This window comes from Etheostoma spectabile, chromosome 13 (genome assembly GCF_008692095.1).
Source record: "Etheostoma spectabile isolate EspeVRDwgs_2016 chromosome 13, UIUC_Espe_1.0, whole genome shotgun sequence".
Lineage (NCBI taxonomy): Eukaryota > Metazoa > Chordata > Actinopteri > Perciformes > Percidae > Etheostoma > Etheostoma spectabile.
In genome coordinates this window covers 16,266,051-16,277,826 of record NC_045745.1, presented here as the reverse complement: position 1 = coordinate 16,277,826, position 11,776 = coordinate 16,266,051, and the positions used below count along the sequence as shown (strand labels likewise).

Here is an 11,776-nt window from a genome sequence, read left to right as displayed (position 1 = left end):
ACTAGCCTCCTATAGTTTTCATTCCTTAAGCAGTAATATCACAGGTTCCACTGAGGATGGTACACACAATCACAGTACTACTAGTACACACCCAACCCGGGGAGCTGCTGGTGTGCACTCCATGCATGGTTTTCACAAGAAGAAATACTGGAATGCTTGCTTCATGCATTTAAAGCATGCATAATTTATTTTTATATATATATATATATATATATATATATATATATATATATATATATAAAAAATAATTAAAGGGCTGTGCAAATGTTTTATGAGGAAGGAAATGCATTCAGACAGACGTTCTTTTCCAGAACAAAGTTTAATCTTTGATGTAGTGGACATGGTGCCTCCAGAGCTGCTGTAGTGACCACAGCGGAGAGATGGCAGTTTGATACATGAAAACAAACCCAGACGTCCCAACCAGAACAACAGATTCAAATATGGGCTACGGCGTGAAGGCTGCTTGACTTCCTCACAATCAAAATGAATCATTAGTAGCTTACACGATTAAAGAGAAACTCCACTCAGTATTAACTGGTTTAAGACAGCCCAAATTCATATTTGGTAACAAATACCTATCGCCAGTTACTTGTTGAAAAATTTGCTAAAGATGTTCAAAAAAAAAAAAAAGAGGACTTTTGGGGGCAGCTAACAATACACTTTGGTCTCAGAACCAAAACCATAGATTAAGAAACAGTCGGCTAATTCTAAACATTTCCTGGGTTGGTCCTCATACAGTTTTTATTCCTTTACCAGTAATATCACACATTCAATGAAAACCACAAATCCCCAAATTTGGTTTGGGTTTTTTTCATATAGTGAAGGATTGCCTACCTGTGCTACTTTTAAATTTAATAACCCATTTAAAACTTCCCTCGGTTACCTGAAAAATGCATTTTCACAAAAACGTGAGTGTTTTTCTTGATACCAAAAGCAAAACCGTGATGGAGTCTTTAGCTGAGTGGGATTTCATGGTAATTCTGTGGCAGTAAAATAATAGCAACATATTCTTGGAAGAATTTTTAAGAAGCAGGCAAACAGTTAGCCACACTGGACTATTTCTTTGTTCAATGTTTGAGAGGCAGGATCAGTGGGGGACTGCAAAACATCCCAAAACCTAAACATTCATTTTCAACACAAATTGTGTGCATTTCCACATGGTGAGACAAACTGGGATCCCGCGACTTCAAAACTCCACTAACAGACAACTCAACCCCAGCAAACTCCAGAGTTACCGTATTATTAAACATGAATGCCTATATTCAGGTAAGGACCTGCTTGCTCATGAACACGGTGGTTATAATAATGCATAACGGCAGCCTTGTATCATTGTCCTCATTTTCCTGTTATTACAGCGATGCATTTGTTCCACACCCACTTTAAAGTGTAGAACTGTGAGGGACAGTGAGTGTCCACAAAGCAAATAAAAACGTGTTGAATCCATGAAACAAATCCACTTCTGCAAAGACTCGAGGGTGGCATTCTCAGTGCGAGGCCTGAAAACACTGACTCCTATAAGGATTCTTAAAATAGAATTCAGAAGAAAAGGGGGGAGGGGCAGTGCAATCAATTGTGAGAAGTTATACTAGTTCCACCATCTATTCCAACTGTGTCGGTATCCACTTGTGTTTGACGTTGAGCTGAAATCAGTTATCCAACCAAGGACCAGTAAGTGGACTGCAGTGGGGAGCTTTTAATTCTTCTTCAAAGTGCTGCACCTTAAGTGTCCTCCAGCAGGTGGTGCCTTTACACTGTCGTATGATGACATGCAAACAAACTGTGGGAAGTGAGAATACAGACCAAAAAAATACCCAGTGTATCTAAACTTCATAATTGTGTAAACAAAAGCTAAAACTAAAAATCACCGACTGCTACATAAGTTACTTTATTGATGCATACAACAGTTAAGAATGAAATCAATGTGGCGCGTTCTTTTATAAACACACTGGGATAGATACACTGCTGCATGGGTTGGAGCCCACTGGCTCACTTCTTCTGCTCAGTCTGTTGCAGGACTGACTTTGATGCTATACGTGTTAATAAACATGTCGCAGAAATTCAATTACAGAAGCTGGGTTTTATTTGCCTCCATTTAAATGAGAAAACGGCTCACTGATTTGTGTTATTAGATGTTATGGAAGTAGTTAGTAAACAGAACTCTTCAGGTTTTGTATATTCCAAAAGAGCTAAATTGTGGAAACATCCTTTGGCTAGAAAATGCTGTCTTTTTACTGTAATAATACATAAGAAGAGTCCAACCAAAAAAAAAAAAAAAAAAATGTACCAACAAGTATTTTTTGTAATGTTTGAGTTGAAGGTGAAGGATTTTGTTCGCCTTTTTTGCACGGCTGAGCACCTCGCGTTTTGTTGCTCTATTCGCCTCGCGTTTTTGCAGGTGGAACCTGAATGCCTCGAGGTAAAAAGAAAAAAAAAAAAAGCTTTTCAATGCAAAATGCAATTCAACCCCGAGTGAAAAAGCACTTTCAGGACGGGTGATTTCAATGGTTGCATAGCAAGAATAACCAAAATATGCAACTGGCATGGCTCTGGTCTGATTGGGCTGCTGTAACGAAAAAGGCAGTGTGGTGCGCCGCACGTTTTTCAACTTGCAAATGCGCTCTGTCTGATCATGGCCTCAAGGTTTCAGTGTGCTTCAAACTAAGAGCTCGTCAGATCCTCTCAAAGGGTTTAAAACCCCTTTTTGAAGCAGAACCCAGGGGACAATTTTCTTTAATTTTATGAAAACGAGAATATAACAATCACAGTTGTCGCAATCACAAGCATGGCTGGCCAGGAGTGTGGACGTGTGAAACTAGGCAGGGTTTCACCTTTAAACCTCTCTTTTTTTTCTTTTCTTTTTTTTTTTTACAAAGTACTGTTAGAGTGTACAAGTGAATGCAACACCATGAATGCCTTTCTGAAAATGCACACCGTTATACCTATTTGACAACATCATTGAATGACTCTGGTGTCTAAGTCCTTCCGACTGAATGGTTAAGATGATCCTAAACACACCGTCAGCATCTGAACTGAAATCTTGACACACCCAACATCCCAAACAGCCACAGTAACCTCCTGTAAACTGCAGCAGCAGAGTCTGATCCAACGTCAGTAAGTTTGGGAGAGAATGCTGTGAATTCCTCACACACATATCCTTCTAATGCTACCCACCTTACCCAGTAAAATAAATTCAGCTTTCCCTATCTGGGTATCTACTTTGAGAAGATAACCGCCTGACAGCTTTCCGCTGCTTAATGCTACAAATGAGCCCCAGAGACATGACAGCCATAGCTGAGATGTATGCTCCAAAGACTTATTGATGGTCATTGGTGGTCAGTAACCAGAATTTGGGGGTCTGGCATTTTAACACAAGGGAAGGTGATAGAAGCTTTCACAGTTGCACAGACTGAAAAAAGCATCTTCCAATTAATGTAAGATGATCTTCCTTAGCAGCAGTATGGTCAAGTTGAGTTCCATTACACACGCCGAATCAAATGTCCCAGACACGAGAGGCTTGGATGGTGAAAACTTGGTGAGGTCATTAGTAGACCTCTGCTCTCAGTGCACTTCGTGGTCAATCAGTGAGGACAACCAGGGTATTCCAAACGGTAATGTCCTCACAGGGGGGGTGGGGATGAGCTAGTGTTCAACGTTTCCTCCTTCCGCCTTGTGTCCCCGCGTGTTTTTCTCATGCTCGCATGAATTACAGCGTCTCTTTTGGAGGCACAAGAGTTGGTGAAGAGGCATCCATTGCAACGTGATGAGAAGTGTGTGAGGGGGTTGGGGTGGGGGGGGAATTGGTGTTACCATATGTGGGATTCACAGTGAGTCATTTTAATGACGCCCACCCCCCCACCTAGCCGGCGGTAGTTCATTCCTCCGTATAACCTGGAAAGGGAGTCAAATGGTGAGAAAGGAGAAGTTCAAATGTTCTTTTGTGCAGTAGAAACTACACGTCAAAATAAAGTGTTCTGGTACTCATGCATGGGAACATGGCAAAATAGACAAGACCGATTAAAGAAAGTGAATATTAATTGCTGAAAGCCTTCTTGGGGTTTTAATAGGCCTGTACTGTAAAGTTGTTCATGCACTGGTCTGGCTACTCCACATAGCAGTCGGGGATGGGAGGACAACCTGCTCCGGTTCATCGGCCTTTATTTAAACCAATCCCAATCATCTTGGGCGGCGCTAATCACAATCAAAGCTGCGGTGCCGCTGCAAACGTGTTCGTTTAAAAGTTGTTTTAGTTGTGCAACAGAAAACTCAGATTGGACAGATAGTCTAGCTAGCTGTCTGGATTTACCCTGCAGAGATCTGAGGAGCAGGAAATCACTCACAACCTTAGAGGCCGCCGATACAGTGATATGTCCAGGTCTTAAACCAGACTGAAAAACACTTCCCATAAAAACAAAGAATCAGCGATGGCGCTCATATCTGTATATGTAGTTTTGCTTTATTCTTTTCACAATTGTGTACTGTACTTAGTAACTGTGTTTGGTAACGTCATTATTTCACATGGTACCACTTACCTCCATGTGTTGGCATCAGGGTCGTAGACTTCTATAGTTTTAAGATACGTCGTCCCATCGAAGCCTCCCACTGCCATCAGCTGACCATTTACTACAGCCAAGCCCACCTACACACACACACACACACACAAAAAAGCCTTTTTTTTTAAAGATTTTTTAGGGCTTTTTCCTTTATTAGACAGGAAGAGACAGGACATGGGGGAGAGAGAGGGGACGACACACAGCAAAGGGCCTAGAGTCGGATTCGAACCCAGACCGCTGCGAAGAATTATGCTAACATCGGGCTCACGCTCTACCGTGTGAGCTACAGGTCGCCCAAGAACACAGCATTTTTGTAATGTCATGATTTTTTTAATAAATCATTTTACAAATTAAACGCAGTCTATCTCATTATAACATATGAATGCAATGAAATGCAATAACTAAAACTACACAGGAACAAACCTCATGTACTAACCACACAAAATCCCAACGCACACACTCACCCCGCTCCGTCTGGACGTCATGGCAACTACAGGAGACCACTGGTTTGTCCTGGGGTTGTATCGCTCAGCGCTGCTCAGCTCTGTGGTGTCGTCTCTCCCCCCGACAGAGTAAATCATGTCCTGGTAGACGGCACAGCCGAGGTGCTTTCTCCTGGTTCCCATCGGAGACACTGTGTGCCAGCGGTTCTCTTGAGGGTTGTAGCGTTCCACTGAGAAGAAGAAAAAGAAAGGAGAAAGGAGGGAGAAAAAAATGTCACATTAAACCAAAAAAAAGAAAAAAAAGGATTGCAAAACCCAAACTGGCAAACCCAAAGCAAAAAGCCGTTTCCACTCCCACAGATGACTGTAGTAGGCTTTTTTGTGAGGGTTCACTCTATTGTGCATTTAAACAATACAAATACACACACATGTACACATTGCAACAAGTTTCTACCTGATGCCACCTCTCCTCTCATTCCTTACCCACTCTTGTCAAGGCTCTGGGTTCATTTAATATTGCACTTATCACACGACTCAGTACTCTACCTGTATTTAATGGTGACGTCCCATCAGACCCTCCTACAGCGTACAGGAAGCCCCCCAGCACAGCCACAGCTACACCCAGTCGCCTGGTGCTCATGGAGGCCACACGAGTCCATTTGTTCTCCTTGGGATCATACCTAAAGCATAAGGAGGACGCCATTCTATTACTAGGGTACGGACTAGACATTAGATATTTTTCCAATATGATGCTGATCTGAGCTGTAAGCAGCATATTATCTGCAGGGTAAAAACCTAAAAAAAAAAAAAAAAAACTTAAAAAATGATTTGTAAGTGTTTCTCAAAGAAACCTTGAACATTTTGGGTTGACTGAACTAAACTGCAACACAGCATTGGGTGGCAGCCTATATTATATGTCCCAATAAAAAAAAATTAAATGACCACATTTTCTTTAGTTTTGTGTGGGTAGAAAATGTGTCTGGCTGTGTATGGTGTGTGGGAGCTGCGTGTGTCCTTGCTGCAATAGCAATTAAACCAACGCTATATAGTCTGAGAGGGATGGCGTGTTAATGGCCCGTCTGCAATAACAAAGGATACAGAAGCTCTTGGGGGTTGGACTTAGCGGTTATAGTACCCCTAAAATGCCTGGCAGAGTGGCGGTGCAAGTGTTAACATCCCTAGTGTCTGGGTATGAACTTCGGGGATACAAAGACTTACATCAACAGTTTAACACAGACACAAGAGTTTGGACAGACACCTTTCAACAATGTTGAGACAGGAAACCCCATCCTGTCCCCCGACAGCATACAGATAACCACCGAGGACAGCCACTCCTACACTGGTGCGACAAGTGCTAGTGGGGGCCACATCACTGCTCCACTGATTGGTCTTAGGGTCATATCTGGACAGGAGAGATGGGAAAAATTAAATAAATAAGACTTTGTAAGTTTACTTCTAGATCTGAATATCCAGATGAAGCATCGTGTGAGCGAGACACACCTCTCCACAGAGTTGAGGTACGACGAGCCGTCGTGACCTCCCACCGCATACAGCAAGTCATCCAGAACACTGACGCCGACGCCACATCGCCGTTTACTCATCGACGCCACCATCCGCCACTCGTTGGTCTGGGGATCGTAACGCTCCACGCTGGAAATGGCGTCACCGCTGCACCAACCCCCAACTGAAGGACAAGGAGACGAGAGTCCACTGAATTCAATTAACACAATGGAGGAGAGTCATTTCATTCTGCAAGATGCACTTTTTACAATCCTCCACACTGGCGGTACTGTCTGCAGAAGTCTCTATACGCCTCTATATTTGATGCAAGGGAAACCCTGGTTGCAATTTATAAGGGGTGGGGGGAAATCAAAAATCTTATGTATTGTGGTTTTAAAAAATTCTTTTAAAAATTCACTTCTTTTACCATATATATATATATATATATATATATTCACCTAGACATTATGCTTATGCAGTATCGGACATCTTATCAGTTTCCAGCAAAATAGAGCAAAAGCAGAATATACATGTTATGTACTTCTTTACAGATGAAATTAATGACAGTATGGCATGCCATGTGCATTTTTTGTAGAAAGCAATTAGTTTTCATTAGTGCATTATTTAACTTTTGTTTTTATTAAATAAGTAAAATAAAATCGCAATACAAGTTGAATTGGCACCGTGAGACAAACGCATCATGTCCCAGCCCTGTAATGTATTTCCTAAAAGACACTGACCTGCAAAGAGTACCTCTCCACAGCGGATGGGTTTCCTCGGCCGGGTTCTGGGGCCCTGCATCAGTGGCCTCTCCTGCGGCAGCAGCAGGTAATTCTTCGCCTCATCAACCAGGTCTCTGGAAACACAATATAATCCCAAACCAAGGTTACATATTGTCACCGTACCATCCTCATCATATTAAACGGAGGTAGAAGAAGTTTCTCCCTTTTCAACCTCAGTTTGTTTGTGAAGTTCACAATTTAGAAGAAAAAAACGATCACCAATGTTTCGTCTGGCAATTTAAAGAATTCCACCAAATTACTGGATCCAGATCGGCACCAGCAGCATTTTCCCACAAAAACATTGAAATGGTAGACGAACAAACAAACAGCACTAACCTGCACTCCTCGTCACTCTTAATAAGAGGGTCGGACCCAACGGTGCCCACCAGGAACTTGGGGCTGAGCAGCGGCAGACGGACATGCTGCAGGACCTACACAACCCAGAACACAGGTCAGTCCGTTCTTAAGTGTTGCAACACTGAGGGAAGGGGACTGGCATGTACACATATAACTAGGGCTGCACATTATAGCAATATATAATTATTATATACTATATATGAGTATAGCAATTCTTTTCAAAATCACATTATCCAAATAGCTAAAGGGTGGTCCAATATTTCTAATAGGCAAAATATGTATCAAACCATTCTGAATTTGGTATTATGGTGAGGCAGAGACGCCACGGCCAACAAATCATATCCTACACCGTGCAAAAAAATATTTTTCTGGTACAGATCTTCACAAAAATCCCACTACAATCATTGAAAACAATTGGATTGAAATGTTTTTCAATGAAAACAATAATTTTACAAAAGTGAGCATTCCCACCGATATCGTTCATCATATCGCAATTGCAAAATCAGTCAAAAATAAAGACATCTTCCCCATAACGTGCAGCCCTATAACCACACAGCCAACCAACAGAGCCAGTTAAATGTTGTGGTAGGACATTTCTTCAGCCACTGACCTGGGGTAGCTGTGGTCTGCGTTCCTGGATGCTGTATTTCACCCAGGCCATCACAGCGTTAAACACCTGTTCCTCGCTCCGCACATTGAGCTCATCGCTGGAAATGATGTCGATCAACTGGTTGGCAGGCAGCAGCATGAACTCCTCACTTTCCATTACCTACGACAACAGAGTAGAGCAGCAAGTCAAGCAGCTGTGCCATCTATTATCACAACACCACCATCACTTCAGTGCTTTCAATGAGCAATTTAATTTAATCACGATAGATGGCACATGGAAATTATTCTTATTTTTGAGGAACATGTGTACTTTCAAAATTTGTTTTAGTCGTGCAACAGAAAACTCTGATTGGACAGATAGTCCAGCTAGCTGTCTGGATTTACCCTGCAGAGATTCTGCTGCCAACATAGTCCGGTCACTTGGGCTCTACATTATTCAGTTCCCTTTAGTCAACACAAGAAAATATATAGTCATTTGATATGTCCGTTTCTCTGTCTATCAGCCAGTCAACGAATTTATCACATAATCTATGGTTTGTCAGAAATGTCTGCAGACTTCTCTTTTATCACCTGAAGTAGCAAATACAAGAGTCCGATACAAGACAACAAGAAAAGCATGTGTCAGTTGTTATGCAGTCACTTTTTCCAATGACTTAGCTGCAAACCAAAAATTGACATTCTGGCTGTCTTCATTAAAGTCTCTGGCTGAAGGATAAATTCTTCAAATATCTTGATGCTCATTATTATTTCATATTATTACTACTAGCATATAACTAGCTGCACAAGGCCAGATATTTGTATGCATTTACAAAGTGGGACTGCAACTGAGAAGAGTCCAATCACTTTTTAGGTTTGGAAAACTGCCTTACACTTTGAGTGCATACATGTATCTTGAAAAGCAATGTGCATAGTATGTGTGTGCGTTTGTATGTATGTATATGGGTATGCAGCTATGCATGTATATGGGTACATTTATAGGGGAGGAGGCCTTCCTGTTACAATTTTTTAAAGATTTCACTAATCCTTTATGTTTTCGGTTTCATTACTGGTTCTGTAATGGTTTTAGAGCTGGGCGATATGGAGAAAATCAAATATCACAATATTTTTGACCAAACACATAGATGTCAACATTGCGGCGATATTGTCAACACAGTGAGATTTTTGATAAATAATCACCAATAATGTGGATATAATGACTAAGTGGGTTAAGGCAAATAATAATAAAACAGCTAGTAAGTCTGGTAAGTTCAGAAGATAACATCACCTTAATGAAATGTAGCCTGTAAAACCAGGAACAGACAACTCTTATTTCATATTATGATATTACAACATCCAAAATTTAAGACGATTTCTAGCCTCATATATCAGTGTCAATATAATTTAAAATATTGCCCGGCCCTAAATGGTTTGCTTGCTTATCTGGACAGTTCTTGCCACCTTGTAGTCCACGGGGTGCTGCTGGTGTAATGTGTATTGTGCTTGTCCTGGGAAAACTCAATAAAAGAGATTTGAAGAAAAAAAGAAAAGACAAGTACAGTGAAGATAAGTCTTCTAAATGTGATGCTGTGACAGCTTTCCTCTTCCTCTGTGTTGTGTTAACACAACACTCTCACATCACACGAGTCTCAAACTGAGGTTTGTAATCAGGAGTCAATAGACTGGCTGGACTGTTTCCATGTTTACAGTCCCCTGTCGAACTAATCTATACTGTCAAACAGAGACGCACACCGACAACTGTATAAGTTACAGTGTGCACACATCCTGAGGCTTGGAAAAAAGCTCGGTAAACACGATGGAGAAACAAACCAACTGAGCTATGAGCGCGTGACATTACTTAAAATGTAAACACAGACAAATGCTTGATTTCATGCTTTCCTTAGAAATTAGTTAGGTAAAGTAGCCATTGTAATTGCTCATTTTCCTGCTTTAACCAGACGTAAGAGGGTTTTTTTGTGTATTTATTTTTATTGTTTTAACCAGATGTAAGTGTTTTTGACTGTTTTTAAACAAGCGTGTGTGCATAACAAAGACTAAAAGACGAGAATAAAGCTCTGACAGTGGCAGGATAAAAGGGAACTATGGCTCATTGCTGTGCGTTTTTATGTAAATCTGAATAGGTTTGCTTGCGCAGCTTAAAAATGATTACTTGTAAAATGAGGACATGTGAATGGTTAGACAGAGCATTTTCTTTTCTGCACCTTCAGTCTAAATTTACCAGGGGAACCAACAATTCCGCGTTATATCTATGAGCGGCGCAACATAAACTCAATCTTCATATATATATATATATATATATATATATATATATATATATATATATATATATATATATATATATATATATATATATATATATATATAAAATAAGGGGCCTTATGTCATTTGTTGTACTATATAGTACAACATATGACTTTTAAGAACTCTAAAAGGGACTATGGACAGTTATTTCTATGTATCCATGTTCTTACCTCCTGGAAGTTGTGTTGGGTGAACTTGTCTGCAATGCGGAGCAGCTCGCGGCAGGAGTGCGTGTCTGCAAAGGCCCTGATGCCCAGACAGTTGGAGGGATCCAGCTGCCTCTTGAGGAACTCGCAGCAGGCCTCCTGGATCTCAGCCAGCTGGAGAAGGCAGGCCGCAGGGAGCAGCGTCTGGACATTTCCCTCCTCTACTGTCACCTAGGAGCAGGGAGGTCCGGACATCAGAAACTCCTCACCTTGAGTTTGTCCATGAAGCTCCAATTCATGCATTTTTTAGCAAGATTTGTCGAGCAGTGCATCTCCCATCTGAGACGTGGAGCCTGTAGCTCTCTCTACAGGCCTCTGCTCACACAGACAGAGACTCTGAGGATGACCTGTTCCAGTCAATTCCAACACGCTCTTTGCATTTTTGATTACATACCTTACTATACTGTAAGGGAGATATGGTGTCTTGGAAATGTGGTTCTTTTTAATAAATCAAGTCGTGGATTTGTTTGTGCATATGACTGTTAAAATCTCTTAATTACATCCACTGTTGCAAGTCTTGTTCAGCGACCGTCATTTCCACAAATTTGACTGCCAGCTGATTTTTAGATAAGGTGACCTAGTGATGGCCAAATGAAGCTTCAGGAATCAGTGTCTTTGTTTTCTGAGTCCACTAGATGGCGCTCTTGGTTTTAAGAGAAAGGCCTAAGGCATTACAATTCAGTATGTTCTCAACCCTTTGGTGAATAGAGACACTGGTTCACAAAGCTTCATTTGGCCATCACTAAGGTGACCATCTGCACGCTTTTGGTCAATGCACATTGCAATTTGTGTTAGTACAAACAACGCACCATCAATCCTTAATGCCACATAGAAACACTGTCCATTGCCACTGTTGTTACCTGGGATGTGTAGGCAAAATCAATGAGCAGCTCCATGGCTCTCTCATCGATGTCGCGGATAACCACTTCTGTCTGCCTACTCTCAGCCAGCTCTCCAGTGAACATCGCCCTGAAAACAGCATGGAAATCAAGAGATCTTACTGTTACAGCCAGCAATCAAAGTACTCCCCC

The 11,776-nt window shown here is 41.4% G+C and overlaps 1 protein-coding gene and 1 long non-coding RNA gene across 2 annotated transcripts in view; one reads left to right on the top strand and one right to left on the bottom strand.

The window, feature by feature from the left end:
• Nucleotides 1-300: 300 nt before the first annotated feature.
• Nucleotides 301-11,776, bottom strand: part of LOC116700076 (kelch-like protein 20) — a 15,558-nt gene continuing 4,082 nt past the window's right edge. Inside the window, exons 4-14 of the mRNA XM_032532929.1 lie at nt 11,606-11,714; nt 10,710-10,916; nt 8,243-8,401; nt 7,612-7,706; nt 7,234-7,349; nt 6,494-6,677; nt 6,252-6,395; nt 5,540-5,673; nt 5,015-5,223; nt 4,530-4,636; nt 301-3,888 (exon numbers count right to left, since the gene is read on the bottom strand). Of these exons, the coding sequence (XP_032388820.1) occupies nt 3,804-3,888; nt 4,530-4,636; nt 5,015-5,223; nt 5,540-5,673; nt 6,252-6,395; nt 6,494-6,677; nt 7,234-7,349; nt 7,612-7,706; nt 8,243-8,401; nt 10,710-10,916; nt 11,606-11,714 (1,549 nt within the window). The 3' untranslated portion in view covers nt 301-3,803. The remainder of the gene's footprint in view (nt 3,889-4,529; nt 4,637-5,014; nt 5,224-5,539; nt 5,674-6,251; nt 6,396-6,493; nt 6,678-7,233; nt 7,350-7,611; nt 7,707-8,242; nt 8,402-10,709; nt 10,917-11,605; nt 11,715-11,776) is intronic.
• The window catches only part of LOC116700078 (uncharacterized), an 8,995-nt gene continuing 6,527 nt past the window's right edge, over nt 9,309-11,776 (top strand). Inside the window, exon 1 of the long non-coding RNA XR_004334560.1 lies at nt 9,309-9,384. This is a non-coding gene — a long non-coding RNA (uncharacterized LOC116700078). The remainder of the gene's footprint in view (nt 9,385-11,776) is intronic.